At 31.2% G+C, this 19,557-nt stretch overlaps 1 protein-coding gene and 1 long non-coding RNA gene across 3 annotated transcripts in view; both read right to left on the reverse strand.

Annotated features, from left to right (window-relative positions):
* Nucleotides 1–4,125: 4,125 nt before the first annotated feature.
* Nucleotides 4,126–16,143, reverse strand: FU (kinase family with ARM repeat domain-containing protein). 2 transcript variants are annotated; one of them, XM_011011010.1, is made up of 22 exons: nt 16,029–16,143; nt 15,761–15,866; nt 15,597–15,671; nt 15,396–15,488; nt 15,230–15,304; nt 15,066–15,158; nt 14,758–14,821; nt 14,594–14,678; nt 14,113–14,185; nt 13,884–14,033; nt 13,585–13,666; nt 13,338–13,490; nt 12,550–12,688; nt 11,026–11,191; nt 10,507–10,605; nt 9,890–10,429; nt 8,574–9,719; nt 8,038–8,271; nt 5,605–5,748; nt 5,396–5,476; nt 5,045–5,233; nt 4,126–4,568 (listed from the first exon to the last, which is right to left on the reverse strand). In XM_011011010.1, exons 2-22 carry the CDS (start codon nt 15,848–15,850, stop codon nt 4,323–4,325), a joined length of 4,017 nt encoding a protein of 1,338 aa, XP_011009312.1. In that variant the 5' UTR covers nt 15,851–15,866; nt 16,029–16,143; the 3' UTR covers nt 4,126–4,322. The 2 variants fall into 2 exon arrangements, with proteins under 2 accessions (XP_011009312.1, XP_011009311.1); XM_011011009.1 differs by having other exon boundaries at nt 13,564–13,666.
* Nucleotides 16,144–18,522: 2,379 nt separating this feature from the next.
* The window catches only part of LOC105114464 (uncharacterized), a 15,969-nt gene continuing 14,934 nt past the window's right edge, over nt 18,523–19,557 (reverse strand). Inside the window, exon 3 of the long non-coding RNA XR_840135.1 lies at nt 18,523–18,536. This is a non-coding gene — a long non-coding RNA (uncharacterized LOC105114464). The remainder of the gene's footprint in view (nt 18,537–19,557) is intronic.

Consider the following 19,557-nt stretch of genomic DNA (forward strand, 5'->3'; position numbering starts at 1 on the left):
AATAATTATATAAATTTTTAGTAATTTTGAAAAAACTCAAATTTATAACCATTAAAAAGTAAATTAAAAAACTAACTAGTTAAACTAACCCAAAAAACAATCACAAGAGATCCATTAAAATAAATTTTAAAAATTAAAAATTAAAAATTATTTCAATATTTTTTATAAAAAAATTTAAAAAAACAATCACAATTACTATATTTAAAAACAACATCCAAAAATATGTGTTGGGACTGGCTCAAGAGTTACAGGCAAATGCTTCTCTGTTTATAAAAATATTAATTTAATATTAAAATAATCTTAGGTAATATGAAATAGGAATATAAGTCCTACTAATAAGATAATATTTTTTTAATTTAAATACTACAGCAAAATAGATTAATCAAAGGAATTAATACGATTGCACGAAATGTCAAGAAATTAGTAAACATTGCACGGCTTGTCATGAACATCAGCCCATTCCTGCACAAAGCAGGAATTACCTAAAACATCAATGAAATAAACAGTGAAGTTAATGATTCCTTTAAAAAACACTTTTTATTCAATTCAGTCCCTTTCCAGCCTAATTAGATGAAATTTGCCTGGAAATTATGGTAGGTCTATAAAATTAAAAGACAAATGACTAAAACATGAGCCAATGAGATAATATATACCTTATACTAATTTTTTTTAATTTTTATTTTGGCTGCATAATTTATTTTTGTTATTATTCAAACCTTGGATGGGAGAAAAATTCATAAAAAATGGCCGTAAAAAAATGGAGTATTTGGTTATCATAATTTTGGTAAAAAATCGTGGCCAAGTTTGATATCAAAATATTCTATTTGATGAAAAGTATTTTATAGTAATGGTTTTTGATTCTTGTCTTATTGCAAAAAAAATAGATTAGAACTTTGGAAGCCTTGTGATCTTTGTTTGATTTTTTAATTTTTAACTGATTTTTTACTACTTTAAAGGCATAAATGGGTTTATTTAGATTTGTAGAGTATTTTTTTTATATTTTCATGTGAATTGTTTTTTGAAAAAATTGTACAATTTGGCTTGTTAAAAAAAAATTTGCTTCTCCACCCAACTTTCTGCCACTTTGGTGTTGGAAATTGTACAAGCCTGCGATGCGTTATATGATGCATACGCTGCAGCATATGACAATTCATTCGCTTTAATTTTTTTTAAAAATAAAAAGAGATGAATAATATGTTATTCGTCCTTTAATAAAAAAAAATAAAACCAAACACATGGCCCTAACCTCCAGGCATGTGCATGCCTAGCCTATTTTTAGGGGGCCTGGCACTAGACCTGTGCCTTTTCTATTATTTCTTTTATCATATTTTTATTTTGTCTTTTATACCAAAAACAATATTCATCATGGTGATTCATTTACTCTTCTGTGTTGCCATAGTTCTCAATTATTATATATTTGATATTAAAATAATAATATAATAATAAATTGTTTATGAAAGATCGATTCAAATTGTTTTTTTTTTTATTTTTTAAATAGAATTTGAACTTTATTTTATAATATTTATGATTATTTTTGTTTTTAGATTTCAATCACACATGGAATATGGACATGCTATTTTGATATTTTTTTTAATTTGCTTAAAAAATCATAATGTTTTTTTTTTAAAAAATAACAATGATTCCAATTAAAAAACAATTGTATTATGTAAGATAAACAAAAAAATATATAAATAAAAAAATAATTTTAGACTTGAAATGAGAGAGATCAGATATTTTAATATGCATTATTATATTAGTTTCCTTACTTAATCATTGGTTTGGATTAACATATTTGTTATCGTTTATTAATATATATAATTATTAATTTATTTTATTGAACATGCGTATGAGCTTTTTATTTTGTAATGAAAATCTATTTTCATAAAAAAAGAAAATTTTAAAATAATTGTATTTTTTTATTTAATAACAATGCCAAAAAAAATCTATAAATCTATACATTTGATTTTTACGTTCAACACATGCTTGCAAACACGTATGAATCTATTTTTGTGACTTTGGTTCGGTTGACTTGCTCGCAATGTTGCTTGAAGTTACAATTTAGCTCAATCCATCAAAAATCTAGCAATTTGGACCAATGAATCATGACAAATTGGAAAATGTTCTCTTTTTTTCAATAAAAATATTTACTAAGTGTTTATAGTTTTAAACTGTAAAAATTGGTTGAGATACTCAGAGATAAGAATTTCACTTGATATATTGGATATCTAGTGTTGTCCAATCCAATTCGATTAACAAGCAAGATTTAACCCGGTTTGGCCACAAGCAGGTGAGGAGTTCACCCACCCCCTCATCCAACCTAATTTTTTAAACTCTTTTTGGAGTTGTAATTTATTTTAGAATTAATTATAATTTATTCCATGTAGTTTAGCAAAAATAATTAACTGATCAGAAATAATTCTTTAATCCTTATATTTTTATTTTCATTTCTAAATTAATATTTTTCATCAATTTAATGTTTTTTAATTTAGTTTACTTTTTATTTAAAAAAGAAAAGGTAGAAGCTAATTTAACAAGATAGGAATTTTGAGAAGAAAAGAAAATATCTTTTTAAATAAAATACTATTAAATTAAGGATAGTCAAGGGACAATTCAATTCTTTTTTATAGTAATGAGATTAATTATTTTTTTACAAATTATAAGGACTAAATTATTATTAACTCTTTATTTTACAATGCAGTGTATGGGTTTTTATTTTATGGTTCATGAAGAATTTTTATGATTTCATACATGAATTTGAGGTTTAGACTCTGTTTTAGAATTTTATGATTCATGGGTAAAGATATAGCTTGCTTTTTAAGCTTATATATTATTTTTTGTAAAATTAATTTTTTAAAAAAAAGAGATTCGAATATTCGGTAGGTAGCAGTCGAGCCAAATTAGCGGAGAACATGAGCAATGTATTTAAAACACCGAGAATCGAGGGTAGGTGGAGGAAAATCCGACCGGTTCAATCAAGGGTAGGTGGAGGAAAATCCAACCTAGAACCGGGTAAGAAATCAACGTAATATATATTATCTTGAAATTAGCAATAATAATAGATTCCTACAATTTTTTACTTGTTTATTGATTTTATGGGGAGAAGAAGATACCGTTTCGTTTCTAGTAGAAAAATAGTTTTTTAATACTCTATATATAATTGTATTTTAAATTTTATTTTTATAAAAATTAAAATAACTTGTTTTTAATTTATAATATTATATTTTTCATTTATTTTACATGTAAAAAATACATCTCACAATAATTTTAAAACATATATTTCTTAAAAATAACAACTAAAAATATTTTTTAACCTATTTTTATTATTACAATGATCACAATTCCTAACACGTATTAAATGAGATATTTATTAAATTGTTTTTTGAACTACTATAACAAAGTCTTTGCATCTTAAATTGATAAGGATCCATAGGGAGACCTCCCATTTGATAAATTGTGGCTTAATTTTTTTATTATTATAGAACTGTGCTTTTATATGGGATTGCAGCGCGTTAAAATTCAATTCAATTTTTTTCAATTATTATTTTTATATTTTTAATTGTTTTAATATATTGATATTAAAAATAAATTATATAAAAATAAAAATATTATTTTAAATTAAAAAAAATACTTTAAAAGACTCTCAAAGCACAGCATCAACCTAAAACTTCCCTCGAACAAGCATAATCTATCTACTGGTCCTCTTATTCGCATGACATTGTAATTGGAATGCATGACGACACCATCTCTTAAATTAGAACATGTAGTTTGATAGAGTTCCTAGATCACCGGGAACATGGATAAGAACCAAAACAAAATGGTATCTTGGTACTGATTGTTTGTCGGAAAGGAATTGTTTTTTGTTAATTTTTTATATATATGGGTGTGTAAATTAAAGTTGATTTTTTGTTTTTTTAAATGAGTTGAAGTTCAGATGGGGTTTAGATCAGATAAATCAATATTTATACACAACTTATAACCTAATATTTTAACCATGATCCAATCGTATCTAAAATTTTCTTACCTGTTCGGTTGGGTTTGACTTGGTATCCGTCGATTTAGTTGTCATCCCTAACTACAACACCATCATCAAGGGCACCACAAGTAGCCACGTCGTCTCTCTCTCTCTCTCTGACAAAACACATCTTATCATAATAAAATTATTAATTAATGCATTTAAGAATATTACAAGCATCGTGTTTTACAATATTCACTGCAGAGCAAATTTATACTTTCAGCTTCTGTTTCACTTTCATGCACTGATTTGGTGGAAATCAAGCTAATGAGAATATGGCTTTGAAAATCCCTGACCTCTGTTTCGGGCTTCAACTATCAGCCACTCTTCTGAGGATAACAGTGGCATAATTGGCAATTGTTGCTTCTGGGGACTGCCGAAGTCTTCCAATCACCGGAAACAACTCAGATGAACGGAGGAATTGTCTGCAGGGCAGATGTGCACACATCTTTGCCAATGAAAAGAGAGCTATTTTTAATGGTGATTCATTCACAGCATCTTTCCTCATGGGGTTTAGGGCTACTGCTGAACAGTCAGCTACCAACTTTAGTAAAGCCTGAAGAAATAAAACCACCCATGTAAGTCAATTGAGCACTGTTATCAACGGTAATATATATATATATATATATAAACTATCAAATTTCTCTGTACATGAAATAACAAATCCAAATACAAGTGAGGTCTACGAGGTCCTTCGCAATGTTTACACAGAATTTCAAATGATTACTTTCCCTCAAAAAAAGTATGCAGTACAACTGCATGTATCCTGTAATTGTAACCAAACAGTGGAATAAGTGAGCATAAAATGGATTTATTTAAAGCAAATTAACATTCGAGGCTCACAGTAAAAAAACTTATCCTTGTATGGCATGGCATTTAAGTAAGCTTCCTATATATAAAAATAAAAAATAAAATAAAAGGCAATGCATGCTTGATAAACCATAAGATATATAATGCTGTTTGAAAACAAGCAAATGCCGTAAATTATGAAATCTCTATTGCTGTAAAACTCAGTTCCGCATATCTCCAAACCTGCATGGCTCCTTTAGACACAATGTCATCACAAAGGTTGCTCGAGTTGCGAACAAGATTGCTTAAAGCACCAGCAGCATTTGCTTTAGTCTTGTCTTCCTCTGCTGAGAGCAGCAAATTTGCTAGTTGAGGTATAGATCTTCTTAGCTCGTCATACAGCATGTCATTATGGTAGGCAGCGTTTCCAATCTGGAGAGAGTATAACGCCACATTTATAATTACTATTATAATGCTTCTTCTTTATTTACACGAGTTCTACTTTTTATTGAAAGCAAGCAAAACCTCAAAGTAAAAATAAGCTTTCATTGCAACAAATTTAAAGGATAACAGAGCATTAGTAACAGTTCTTACAGCAAAGCACGCAAATTTCCTAGTGCGTTTGTCTGGATCAGAACATCGATCAATGAGAAGACTTATGATGCGAGATCTTGCCTAGACAATCAAATTAAACAGGGAGAAAGAGCAAATTATTCGTAACGCAATGGCTTGTCGTGAGTGAATCCCCAATAATTTCATATATTTCTCACACAATTCCAAATAGGTCTATGATCTGTACTTACCAACGAACCGTAGAAGTAGGAGCTATGCCGACACATATTGCCTAAAGCACTGCAGGTTTTTGCACGCATATTGGGATCTTCATGTGAGAGAAACTTCTTCAAGAATTCCAATATAGAAGCCCCATTAATGTGTTCATAGAAACCCTGCAAGCCCACAAAATCCAAGCTAATAAGACAAGATTTGAGCAGGGAATTTCTGTTTTTGAAGTTAGAGATTACGCAGAAACCGTGACCTGACCTGAACATGCCAGAACAAAATATATAGGCTTTCTGTTGACCTTGCCAGAAACACGAATGTTCTTGCAGGTTATCAATAAAGACGAAAGGACATTTCAGTTTTAAACTCAATTTCTCAGTTATCTTTTTTTTTTTTTTTTTTGTTCCTCCAGGAACTTGCAGCCATCATTGCCTCAGTTGTTCTCGGATAATTTAAACACACCCTTGGTCTAACCTTACGTATTCTATTATTTAGTTGTGATTCTAATCTACAGGCTTGTTGACGTAAACCAAGAGGTTTAATCAATTTTACTCAATATAATTAACCTTTACAAATGCCAAGGGGCATTACCAAAGAAGCATACGGGGCTAATTTCTTTCTTGTAAGACAAAATGTAACTGTGAAGAAGAAAGGTGCACCAAAAGAAAGAACGAGTAAATAAAGGAAGAATTTAAGATAAAATTAAGGGCAAGCCTAAAGAAGTACCCAACCTTCACGGTAATCTCAAATAGATTCTCATATCACGAGGTAAACAAATTATAGAAAGAAACGTAGAGGTTTTGTGATTCTTTATATAACTTTGTCTATTTTGTGAGTTTGTTATTATTGAAAATGAAGATCTTAGATAATTCACCGGATTTTCATTACAAAGAAAAATTATGTGAATTTCATACTACTATTTAATAGTTTTGTTGGCTAAAAGTGAACGAAAGATCAGATTGAGAATTCAGTAATACGTTGTGGACGTCATCAAGATGAAAAATAGGTTATGGACCTAATAGACACCCTTAAAGGTTGAGGACTTTTACCAGTTCGCCCTACAATTAACCTGTGCTCTAAATGCAGGCCAAAAAATGAGATAGGAATAAAGAAACTTCAGGAATATAAAGTTACTTCAGCAGCATGCAATCTGCCTGAGAACAAAGTCGATTATCCAGCAAGAACTCAAGTACTAGGCAAGAATCGCTTATAGGGTTTAGGATTGATAAGAAAGTGGAAATAACCAAAAAAAAATAACGTTCAAATGAGCTAAACGCTGGAAAGAGAGCTTAATATCCATTTCTTTGAAAATGTTCACTAGAAGAGAAGCAACTTCTTAGATAGCTTCTCCAAAATTGGAACTTGGAAAACGAGAGTGACTACTATAGGAAGAGGACAACAATATACAAACAAAATTGCAAAAGAATAATGGCTAAGTGCCCTTTTGGAAAACATCAATTTTTGGGCATTTTTTTAGCTTCCATGTTTGGTAATACTTAAAAGTTAATATCTCAGCTAAATTTCACATGACTTTATAATTATTTTTAAGAGCTATAATTTATAGCTTTTAAAAAGCCACAGTCATAGCTAAAAACCACAATTGTCCAACAGATCCTAAAAATAAAACAGAGCTTAAGTTGAAAAAAAGTTTAGGGAGCATTTGATATAAGTATTCCTAGATATCCTTGTGGCATGTGATTTTTGCATTTGGTTGAAAATGAAAAGTATTTATATTGTGTTTGCTTCATATAATGAACCCGTGAAGAATTTATACAAATTTATTATTTTACCCTTAAAACTTAATGTTCCATAACATTAAACTTTGACTTTATAAAACTATAGCTACCAAAAAATAAAAAATGTACCGACAAATTATTTAAGATACATATTATAGTAATATAATAAAACAAATAAAATAGATATTAATTATTCAAATAAATTATAAGTCTATAACAATTATGTTGTTATTAGTAAAAACAAGGGTATATAAGTCTAAAAGATATAAAAAAGGGGAAACTAAGTAAAAAAACATAGCATTCCCTCTGTTATAGAATTTGAGATTCCCCCTTTTAGAAGGGAACCAAATTCTCTAATTTCGAGGAAATGTAATGTCCTAGCAATGTTTCCCTTACATTTAACATTCCGTCCCTAAATAAACACAAGATATTGAATTGTTTGGTATAGGGAATCTAGGTCCCCATACCAAACGCCCCTTTAAGGCCCATAAGAAATCTGTAGAATCCTAAAAGCCAAAAGGTTTGATAAAATAACAAAAAGACAACTACAAAATAAGCTAGCATCCTATTTTGTATTAGTTGAAGTACTAGATCCTTGTAAGAAAAGATTCTTATTCTTAAATAAAGCTACTTAACCTCTGTGGAAATATGTTAAAAGGAGTATATATGAAGATTAACAATCATAAAAAGAATACGAAAAGAATTACATGAAAGCCTCACCTCATCCATGCGTGCTAGATCAGAAACAATCATCAAAACATCAAGCATGACCTCTCTCGGACTCATGTTATCAAGCAATCTTTTCACCATGTTTGGATCTAACAAGCCTCTGCCTATTAATTGACTAGCAAAAGGTCGGTGGCCGATCATTTTGGCAAGAAATGCAACTGGCCTTCCCAGATCTTTCAACTCCATGTATTCCACGCAGTGAAGTATAATGCCAGGTAATCCAATCTGAAAAGTAGTAGAATGAGTATCATTAATACTATAGATGGTTTTAGGAGAGGTAATATTAACAGGTTCTCTTACCTAAGGCAGAACATGTGATAATAAGGATATGCATAGCACAAAAATTATCAGGCAAATTTGCTAAGAACTTTTAAAAAGCAACAAGAGTCTTAAGAGTTCTACGTATTGTATTGTCCACTTTCATCATAACATGGTAAAAAAAAAAAAAAGTGCATTAAAAGGGCCCCTTCCATTTTAACCTATGACCAAGAAGAACTATGAAGGAAAAAGCAAACAGAAGATCTAACCTCTAGAAGTATTTTTAGATACTTTCCCATGTCTTCCTCAATCGCTTTAGCCATGTCCTTGTCTTCGATGAATATTTTGCCCCCAGGAGATCCCATGTTGAGAAGGAACCCGCTATTTACGGAAGCGGTAGCTGATGGTAATCCAGGAGTATTTTGTACAGCAACAAAAGGAAAAGCTAAGATATCTATAACTGCATTTACAGCATCTCTGACACCATCCTTGCCTCCACCTGGCCCACTCCAGGTTTTCACAAGCTTGAGATGCACATCTGAGATCAGTTCAGAGATTCCCTTGACATGTTCGCTCCTGAGCAAAATCTGACGAAAAATCAGAGCTCCACCAGAAAGGCAGTGACATATTGAAGAAACTGCCCATACAACCCCAATGGGGGATAACCCAACTTGATCCTTTGTGCTATCAATTCCTTGATGAGAGGTAATTGAACGGTTGTTGCTTAACAAATCAATAAGAAGCAGAGGCAAGCCACTTGCACATGCCTGTTTTACAGCTAATGGACCTCCCCATTTCAGTCTGGATTCCAACAAGCCCACACAACCATCCCTAAGGCCATGCCAATATGAGAGAACATTCATTTTGCGTGGACCTAATTCATTTCCTTTGACAGGTGAAATCTTGAGCTGTTCGCAAAGCGTGGCACTTCGAGGAATCAAAGGCACCGTAATTTCTGAGATGGAAGATTCAACAGAAGCTCCATTTTCAAGAGATAGAATTGATGCGAGAGCCAGCATAGCCGATGCACAATGAGGTTGCAATGAAATTTTCATTTTGTCATCAGGAGAGAACTGATGGCCAATAATAGAAAGCCGGGACAACTGATTCTTTGGAGAGGATGTCAGCATAAACAAGGCTGAATTTCTTCCCGTTGACTTCAAACATTGAGCAATGATTGCAAGGAGAAGGCATGAATTTAAAACCACCGTGGAAGAATTCACTAATTTACTCTTTAAGTTACTTGTTTCAGGATCTTTATTAGATGAAGCACACCAAGATAAAATGGCGAATATTTCTGAAAGAATAGTTTTATCTCCTCCGCCACTCACAACAGTTGTTACAGGAAGAGAACTAGGCAAGCCGCAAAGAACACCAGGAACCATAGCATTATGTAGACAACATCTTGACAAGATCTGTAACATTTTAAAATGAGCACACTTTATGGCACCTATATGTAGAGTGACCATCGTCCAAGCATGATGTTAAGAAGTTATATTTGAGACACTAACTTTTAAAAATGAGTTTACTTTTTGAGAATAAACTGAAAAAAGAAAGAAGAAAAACATTTATGTAAGAAAAACACCTGAATACTAGCAGAGAGGGCTGGCTCTATACGTTGCTTGAGGCAATAGAAAATTGCCACCTGCACAGCTTTTGATCTCAAGAATGCTCTTGTCACTGCTTCAATGATTCTTGCTGAATCTGTTCCAACCAATGAACTTCGTTCCTGGTCCCGAATGTCAAGACAGGGTAAAGAATGACTTTGCAAGGAACTTAATGGAAATAAATAGAGATTCTCTTTCCTGAAAAGAGTTTCCACCGCATCTATCAATGACCACGTAGCCCTGCAAGCTTCACAGGCAGCACGCAACATGTTCAAAGAACCTGAAACGAGACTAGATCCTGATGTTGCTAAGCAAAGAGATAAATTTTCAACTAATCCACATGTTTTCGCATGATCCAAAATCTGCTTCATCACTTCATGCATTACAGGAGTAGGAGCTGCCTCAGAAGTCAGTGAAGTTGCTTTAAGACCATCATCTAAAGCAGATAACATGGTTGCAATGCAAGCACAGGACTCTAACAGAACACTTCCCGAGTTTTCTTCATGGCCACCAACAATCTATATATTTTACTACGATAAGGGACTTGAAAATTAACACTTAAATTTGCATAAAAATCAACAAAGAACATAATTACCTGTGAAAAAATTTCAGTTAAGGCAACCCAGTGCTTGAAATATGAAGTTGAAATGGCAATCCCAATACTGTCTAATTGTAGTTTTATTATAGAGAAACTCTGCAAAATTAAGAATTTAGAGTTGCCAACCAGCAATCATCAGAGAGTGGAAAGTTATAATGGCAACAGCATACCGTGATCTACAGCACTTGGATTTTCAATTTTCAATAATGAACACTATTCCAGAAATCAACAAAAAGAAATTTTCAAGAAAAAAACATCTTAGCATTTGCAATAACTTCAAAGGTCGGTCAGGAAAGGAGAAAATATCTGAGTGAAAGAAGAGAGTGGACTGCATTAATTAAACAAACATGTGAAATAAAACATTGTTACAATTTTTTGTTTGTATAAAAATTATATTACTTTATCATGGGGAACACATTTATCAATAACTCAATTTTAGATATTACAAGAATATAAGCATGGCACATAACAGAATTAAAACTACTATAAAGGCAGGAATAAATGAAGTCCCACTACCTTAGCTAATAAGTCACTAAGTTCAGAGGATTTCAAGCTGACTACATTGGCAGTGAAATTAAGAAGTTCACTAAGTATTTCATTAACTAGGCCACCAGTTGCACCAGCTGCAGCTAAGTTTGAAATAATTCTCAGTGACTGCTTTGTAGTAAGAACATCTTGATCCCTGCATGAGTTGAAAAAGCAAATTTCTCTCACAAATAAAATATTATATATGCTGCTTGCCTAAATTCAGTCAACATTACAAGTGTCAGCTATTGAAAAAATGATCGCTATCTAGAGCACTAGATGAGGTAAAATAATTGTAGTAGAGCACCAAAAGAACAACCGCCCTGGTCCCCACAATATGATGTATTCATAAGGCATAGTCCCCAATATATGATGTCTTCGTAAGGCATATCTTTGGTGTGAAATAACACCAGCTTATTGCATCATCAGAAAAACCTGCAGTTTAACCTATGCCAAATTCTGATTTGCATTTCAAAGTATTGCTCTGTCTTTCCATGTCTTTGGAACACCCTACCAAATAGCAAGTGGTTACTTGTTGCAATCATCCGATTCATACATTAAGTAATACTAAAATGATTATAAACTAAATTCCTTATGGATGGGTTTAGACATCCCATTATCAGCTTATCCATTCTTTTATCCCATTTGTAATGAACAACTCAGGTAGGGTGCTCTGACAGAGTTGTTGTCTTTGGTGATCATAGGTGTTTGTGTTCACATGGTAGAATCTCCAAAGAATTGGTTTCACATGCATAGATATCCTTAGGTACATTTTGAGTGAAAAGTACTGAATTATATCAGAGATCTCATATCTTCTTGGTGGATTTTGGTTATGAATATGAAAGCAGTTTTGGTTAAAGAGCGATGAAGTGAGGGATGCTCCAACAGTTCTTCCAACATTATTTCATCTCCAAGGAAATTTCATTTTTCTGAAAGCTATTAGTGTCTGGTTTATTATTATAAAAGGTTACTTCTAGCATATTTTTCCATCTTTTCCAGGTTTAGTACTGATTCTGCGTGCTGCTTGGCATTCATCAACACAACATAGTTTCCAAACCATGTCACAGGACTTTGATGAGTACCATGCAAGGAGAAATTAAGCAAAAAAAAATCATTATAGAATGAATCGATATTATTTTAAATTTTATCCAAAAAAATTCTATGAAGCTTTAATTAATGCAATGTCACATGATGAATTATTCCCTCATGCATGTGAATTTCAACTACTTCGAAATTAATTTAGATTTTATCAAAATATCTACAAAGCTTTAATGCAATTTAACCAGATGAAGTATTCCCCTATGCATGTGAATTTCAACTGCTCCAATATATTTTTCTCAGTCTTTCCCAGTAGCAAAGTAGGGCATGATGCTTCAATGCTATGAGCAAGCAACAATATTAGAATTTGTTTTACCAAAACCACAAGCTACCAAGATTAAAAATGTTTTGGTCGTATCCAATGCTTCCCACAAAAGGTAAGGTTGATCATGCAAGTAAAAGGATATTGAATTGTACCTCCAAGAATGCAGAGATTCTTTTGACCATTTTCTCAATGGTAGTAGAATAATCGTTAATGCTTCATTATCCTGACCAATTATATTGGCACCTTTAACTGTAATTGAATTGCTTTCCAATCTATCCAATATCTGATTGCCTGAAGAGAAATAACATGTCTCAGAATCAACACTGTCAAGTTAGAAATAACTACAGGAATAACTTTCAGGTTTCAACCAGTAATAAAGAGATAGAATCACAGTTATACACAAAAAGAGCTAAAAATATGATACAAATTTACATTTCATTTTTACATATATGTGTGCATGAACAGTCATTAGCAAATTCTGCAAGACAGCTAGCTCTTGTTTCAACCTTGGATTATCCCTCATTTAGAAGAAAACAACTTCGTACAACCAACAGATATGCACCAACAAAGCAACATGCATTCCTATGCATGCTGTCATATAAACATAATTCAAAACTAAAATACAATTTAACATTTTCATGAACAGGGGAATACAAACTCAGGCTGACTGCAATTGCATGTACTAAAGAAGATTAGTAAAAGTTCAATAAGAACAAGAAATGAATGATCCAAGCACCATAATTTCCAGGTTTTTATGACACTTAAATGAGACAGAAATTCAGGCTTAGAGTCATCCATTTGATAGCGATTTTATGATACAAGAAATTACTGCAAGACTAGATAGAACAACAGAGAGCCTTCTTCTATCAAAAACATTATTTTTTCTACAGCATCAATGGAAAAACTGGACAGAAATTATGATAGCCACAAGCCTGTCTACCTGACTGTTTAACATCATTAGGACTTGCAAATCCAGGGAACTCCTCCTGTGGTGAGGAGCTGCCTGTGACTGCATTAGGACAATTTAAATCAGCATCACTGTGAAACTTCGGAGGATTACAGTTCTCAAAAGCAGCAACAGAATTGCTTCTACCTATAACAATAATTTATAATTATTTAGCACATTGAAGGTTTCAAAACTGAAGAACTAGTGAAGGCTAAACCACCAGGATTTGAGGCAATCAAACCAGTTGATGCTTGCATATTATTTTCTTCACCCCTCCGTGCTGCATCACATTCTCTGGATGCAGAAGTTGCAGCAGACATTACCTGTAGATTCTTTTATCAGGTGCTAAAGTATTCCATATTCTACTGACAAGAATATCAGCTAAAAACATATAATATATATGTATATAGAACTGTAGAGAAAGATGAGTTTATGCAGCTTTTTTACTGGTAATATAAGTTTGTAGCAAGTTCTAGTTCTTAACTTGAATATTAAGAAAAACAAGGAATGAAAACAATTGTGAGTGTGGGATCACATTACCCTGGCATCCAGCTCCTCTGAGGTTTCTTTAACAAATGGATGATCAAGAAGCATAGGCCAACTCAATCTATTTTGAGGCACCTTATCGAGCAACCCCTTAAGAAAGCTTTTGAAATTCAGACTCATGTCATCAGGATATTTTACTGGATCCTGAGATTTTGTATATAACATTAGCTTCCACTATCATACACCACAGTTTCAGGCATGATCTAGGAGAAGCATTATTAACCTTAACAATATGACGGATGAGTGCATAAACTGAATTCGTATAAAATGGAGGCTGGCCAACAAATAATTCATACCTGTTGGGACCACAACAAACTAGTTTCAATTAAGGATGTATAGCAAAAATAGAAGACAAGAAAAAAAAAAGGTTAGACACAGGTTCTGTGATAGAAAATACTCATAATGGTTGAAATTTTTTAGCAAAACCCTATATCTTTAAGTCGTATTTCAGTTTGGAACATTTATGTGAGGAATTTTATCAATATATATTTTTTCATGACATATCACTCTGAATTCAGAAAATGTCTCAGAAAAAATGCCTGAAATTAAAATCCTTGCCACTTGAGATTTTGAAGAAAAAATTGCAACACTGATACCATTCAGATGACCACCAGAATCAAATTCAAAGATGACATGAGATCAACATCTAAATGAGAGAATGCAAGCACACACAAACACACACAAAACAGGGACACTGCACGTACAGGATAACTCCAAGGGACCATAAATCAGCACTGTGATTGTATGGTTGCTCCCGTACAAGCTCTGGAGCCATGTATAGTGGTGTGCCTGGGAATGATGGATAAACATGCAAGTGAAGTGTGGGATAAGAAGGAATCCTCAGAAGTGGTAAAACACCAGACCTTACCTTTTATGGATCGCAAAACCACAGTATTTGTGGACATAGCACGTGCAAAGCCAAAATCGCAAAGCTGTAACAGGCCAAAAAAAACAGAGCATATAGAAATTCACCTTAAGATACATTGCTCTTTGAAAGCATGGCAAACGCTAAGTATCTGATATACAGCGGCATTTAAATGAAGCAACAGTAAGACATGATGTTACCATGAAAGACTCCCCTTGATAGGAAAAACAAAGCAAGACATTAAAAGAAAAGGTCACCAATACCTAAGTGGAAAATAAAACAAGAACAAAATAATCTCTATCATATCCGACCTTGACAACTGAGCCAGCACCAATAAGTATGTTTTGCGGCTTCATGTCCCGATGGATGATACGATTGGAATGCAAATAGTGAAGTGCTCTAACCTGAGGAGCAATTTAGCAATCAGTGAGAATCAAGAGAAGAAGGGGAACATGAGGAGAGCTCAAGGAATTACCAACTGTTTCGCAATCGCTTGAACCTGTTCTTCAGGAAGGGACTTGTCATCCTCTAGTACCTCAAATAGTTCACCCTGCACATCAACAAATCTTAGCTCTTGCCTAGTCTGAAAAGTAAAAAATCCATAATGAATAGATGTTAGCTTGTTGTGATGGATAACGAACCTGCGCAAATTCCGTGACAACACAGAACTCTTGTGGGCTTTCAAAGGAATCAAGCATTTCAATAATATTTTCATGCTTCAGCTTTCTTAGAATCTGCACCCAGTAATAATAATGATAATGATAATAATAATAACAATGCACAATTTTATTTATTCCAGATAATAACATTCCATATCATCAAAAAAAGAAAGGAGGAATCACCTCAATTTCCTGTCTCAAATTATGAATATCCTTGTCGCTTTTCCCATGTTTCATAATAAATTTCATCGCAACAGTCTATCATTTCATCATTAAAAAAAAATAAGACAGGATAAAAATCAAGATTAATTATTAGTAGTGAAACACAGAAGGATTGAAGTAGCTACCTGGCCCGTGTACTTGCGCCTTCCCTTGTAAACTTTGCCAAACGAGCCTTCACCTACTAGCTCTATCACGTGATAGTTCTCAACTCCCATTTCCTTTTCTTTTTTCCTTTAATTTAAAAAAAATATCAGAAATTGAGATTTCTTGTAAAACCCTAATTTTAGACTAGCTGATTGCAATATCGATGATTGATTTCAGTTCCTATAGTAATCAAGATATGGTGTTGATCAATGTTTGAGAAAAGCTGTAGTGAAGATATGGAGAGAGTACCTTAAGCGTCGCACAAATGTAGTGAAGAAAAACTGATATCTGCAGATCTAAGAAGACAAACGAGAGGGGAGGGAAGGGGAGAGAGAGAGAAAGAGAGTTCTTTTGAAATAGAAAGAAAGAGAGACGAAAGTGTAAATTCTTCCCGCTCATGTTTATTTCAATTTTAAACAGTTCTTCTCACGCTGCGGTGGGTTCAGCTCGCTTCTCAACACGTCACATCACACGATCCCGTGCTTGCTCTACTATTAATTGCCACGTCAGAATCATAGCGCCACTTTGACAAATTGAATTATCAATTTGTCGTTATATCAGAGATAACTAGACACAGACTTTTGCAAAATCGGAAAATTATACTGAGCATCTCATCTGTTTTATATTTTACCGTGGTAAATTACGGAAAATATATGTTTGTTTTAATATTTTAAAATTTTTATATATTTTTGTTTAAATTAATATTTTTTTAATATCTTTAAATTATAAATACCCTGATTTTAAAAATAATTTTAAAATATAAAAAAATATCATTTTAATATATTTTCAAATAAAAAATATTTTTAAAAATAACAACAATTACAACTACAACCACTTCAAATAATAAAACTAACAATATATATACATACCCTATATCCAAAAACTAATTATATAATTTTATCTTATCGCTTTTTTGTATCCTTATGGTATAGTATCTAATCCAAACAAAAACTTTCTCTTGAGTTTGGTTTTTTTTATTTAATAATTTGTTTATTTTTATATTTTAAATGTAAGTTTTAAAAATTTTAAATTTTTTAATTTTTATTTTTAATTAATTTTTTTATATTTTAATATACTAATATCAAAAATATTATTTTAATATATTTTTCAATAAAAAATATTTTAAAAAATAATTATTATGATACTCTTAAACATATAATAACTCTTTTCCCATTTGCAATAAACCTTTTCCTTACCTCCACGTGAAGAAATATTAGTTATCACAGCGACATTGTCATCCTTCAACTTTAGCAAATCTTGCTTCTCTTTTTATACACTCGTAATGAAATTAGTATTGTAATGTGTCATAATGCTTATCACACATAGAAATCAGAAAACCAAGAAAAATTTGAACCTATGAACATCTTGGCTAGCTAGAATTTGTATTGAGACTAAAGATCATAAACAGCTATATAATTTAGAAAAATATAATTTTCTTCTCTTCTGATCATATGCATTTACCATATTATTCAATTATATGACTTAAAATTTTTATCTTTCTAGATCTTTATTGTCTTGGGTTAAACCCTATAGTTTTTTGTTTTTTAAAATCTTTTCTTTCTCAAGAAAAAAAATCAATTTTCTTGTAGGATCTTTGTTTTGTATTTCTCTAACTATTATAGATCAATATTTGTTTTTTGTTTCTTTAATTTTTGGTTATTTCTTTTTAGGTTTGATTTAGAAAATTGATGGAATATTTTTCATGATATTAATGTGCTTATAATTATCAAAAAAAAAATTTCATGAAGTTGTTTTATAGTGATGGAAAATTTCATAATTGATTTGACAAAGAAATTGATATATATGGTGTAATGGTAAGTGGGTGATAAGCCCTTATCAAGAATGCTATTTTGATGAGAAGATTTGTTATTTTTTTTCAGGATAAGTTATTTAGTCATTGAATGAAAAATGATGATACAACTGTAAATAATTAAAAAAATATAATTTAATTTTGTTTATTGTTTAGTTTATACTGGCCTTTTAACTCGCATTATTACAAATCGAATCAAGTGAATACGAATTATAGAAAATGAATGTGTAAGTATTGTCAATGCATTTCTTAACACTGAGAAATTTTTTTAACTATAAATAAAAAAAGTTGATGCATATTTTTAATGAAATAAATTAAAAATTATAGGCATTAATAAATACAAAATAGAGTTATCAATATAAACTCAAAATTAAATTATAATGTTGGAAGACGGATGCATATTAAAATACATGATCTCGTGCCTCGCCTCTAAGAGCTCTTGATTTTTTTTTCCCCTTTATTATATGGCAATTAAATAATTTCTAGCCAAATAACATCTTAAATATAATATTATCCGTTTAATTATAATTACTTATTATTAAACTTTAAAGGAAAAAAAGAAGAATAGTTTAGAAAAAAAAGCATTTGTTAATATCAAAAACATTACAATGGTATTTGAAAATAAATTTAAAAATAAGAAGCATTTAATGGAATAATAACATAAATATTATTATAATTATATATTTTAATGGATTTTTATATAAACTTTTTAAAAAATCATAAATGGATTGCCTTAAAAGAGACGGTGAGGTATGTGTCGGCTTGTCAGGTCTGTGTATTTTGTATTATAGGTTTTTTATCCCAAATTAGGTTATTCATCCATTTTTTTTTAAAAAAAAGTTAACAACGCGTCACTTGTTATAGCAACTATTAGAGGATGACATGCCATCTTAAAAAATATGAAAACAAGAGGTGTAGTAGATAACTTGTTTGTTGCATAGAAATTTCTCGGCCACTTTTAGTTTTTGAAAATCAAGCAAAAGTGTTTTTGATCTCTGAAGTTAATTTTTAAGCTCATTTTTACTATAAAAATAGCTTTAAAACCTCTATGGCTTCTTTTTAAACCTAGAATAGCCTAAAACCTCTCAAATACTCAATAATAAAAATGGATTTAAAAAGATATTTTTAGTATGAATCTAATTTTTTGGGTACTGTTGATGGAAAAACCCATTATCAATGAACTTTTTTTTTTTAAAGAAACCTATTAATATTAAGTTTTGATTTTTTAGAGCTCAAAATGTGGATAAATGAACATCCTCACTCTACATATTATTTCCATTAATATCAAGTTTTGTCTTTTTAGAGCTCAAAATATGTGGATGAACGAATATTCTCACTCTACATGTTATTTTCTATAAACCTCTCTCTTCTCTCCCAACCTTAAGGCTAAGAATGAACAAAATTAAGTTTTCAAAAACTAAATTTTAGAAATTAAAAGGATTAGAAAATAATGAAAATGAAAGTTTTAAACCAATGAAGACTTCCACGTGCAAAGTTGTAATTGGTGACTTGGTTTCCTCACCTTTTACACTTTAGTCATTCGAGTTAGGATTTTGACTCTCAATTGCAAATTATAAGAAATTGGTTTAATTGAACAATAAAAGAATATAATTAAATAGAAAATAAATTTAAGCACCAAAATAGAGTAAAACAACAATGTATAATAGATGAATAATGAATGTGCTTTAATGTAGAATAAATGAATAGAAACTTCCCCTTCTACTTTAGTTCTTTGTGTTGATTTTTTAAATCATCAGTTTTATTTTTTTATGTAAATTGTAGAAAAAAAAACAAGGATTTATACATTTTATCAATAATAAGGATTAAAAAATAATTTAATATATAAATTCTTAATGCACATTTATCTCCTATTTGAAAATACACCCAACTTTTAATTAAATTCAAATTCAGTATTAATATATTTTATCACATAATAGAGATTAAAAAATTATTTAATATATAAATTCT

The sequence above is a fragment of the Populus euphratica genome, unplaced genomic scaffold (genome assembly GCF_000495115.2).
Source record: "Populus euphratica unplaced genomic scaffold, PopEup_1.0 scaffold524.1, whole genome shotgun sequence".
Taxonomy (NCBI): Eukaryota; Viridiplantae; Streptophyta; class Magnoliopsida; order Malpighiales; family Salicaceae; genus Populus; species Populus euphratica.

Excerpts from the sequence above, each read along its gene's own strand:
- FU (XM_011011009.1), bottom strand. The coding sequence starts at position 15,850 with ATGGGAGTTGAGAACTATCACGTGATAGAGCTAGTAGGTGAAGGCTCG. Across the intron at positions 15,489-15,596 it reads ATTTGAGACAGGAAATTGAG|ATTCTAAGAAAGCTGAAGCA; the intron begins GTGATTCCTCCT and ends TACTGGGTGCAG. Across the intron at positions 5,234-5,395 it reads GGAAATTTGCGTGCTTTGCT|ATTGGAAACGCTGCCTACCA; the intron begins GTAAGAACTGTT and ends TACTCTCTCCAG.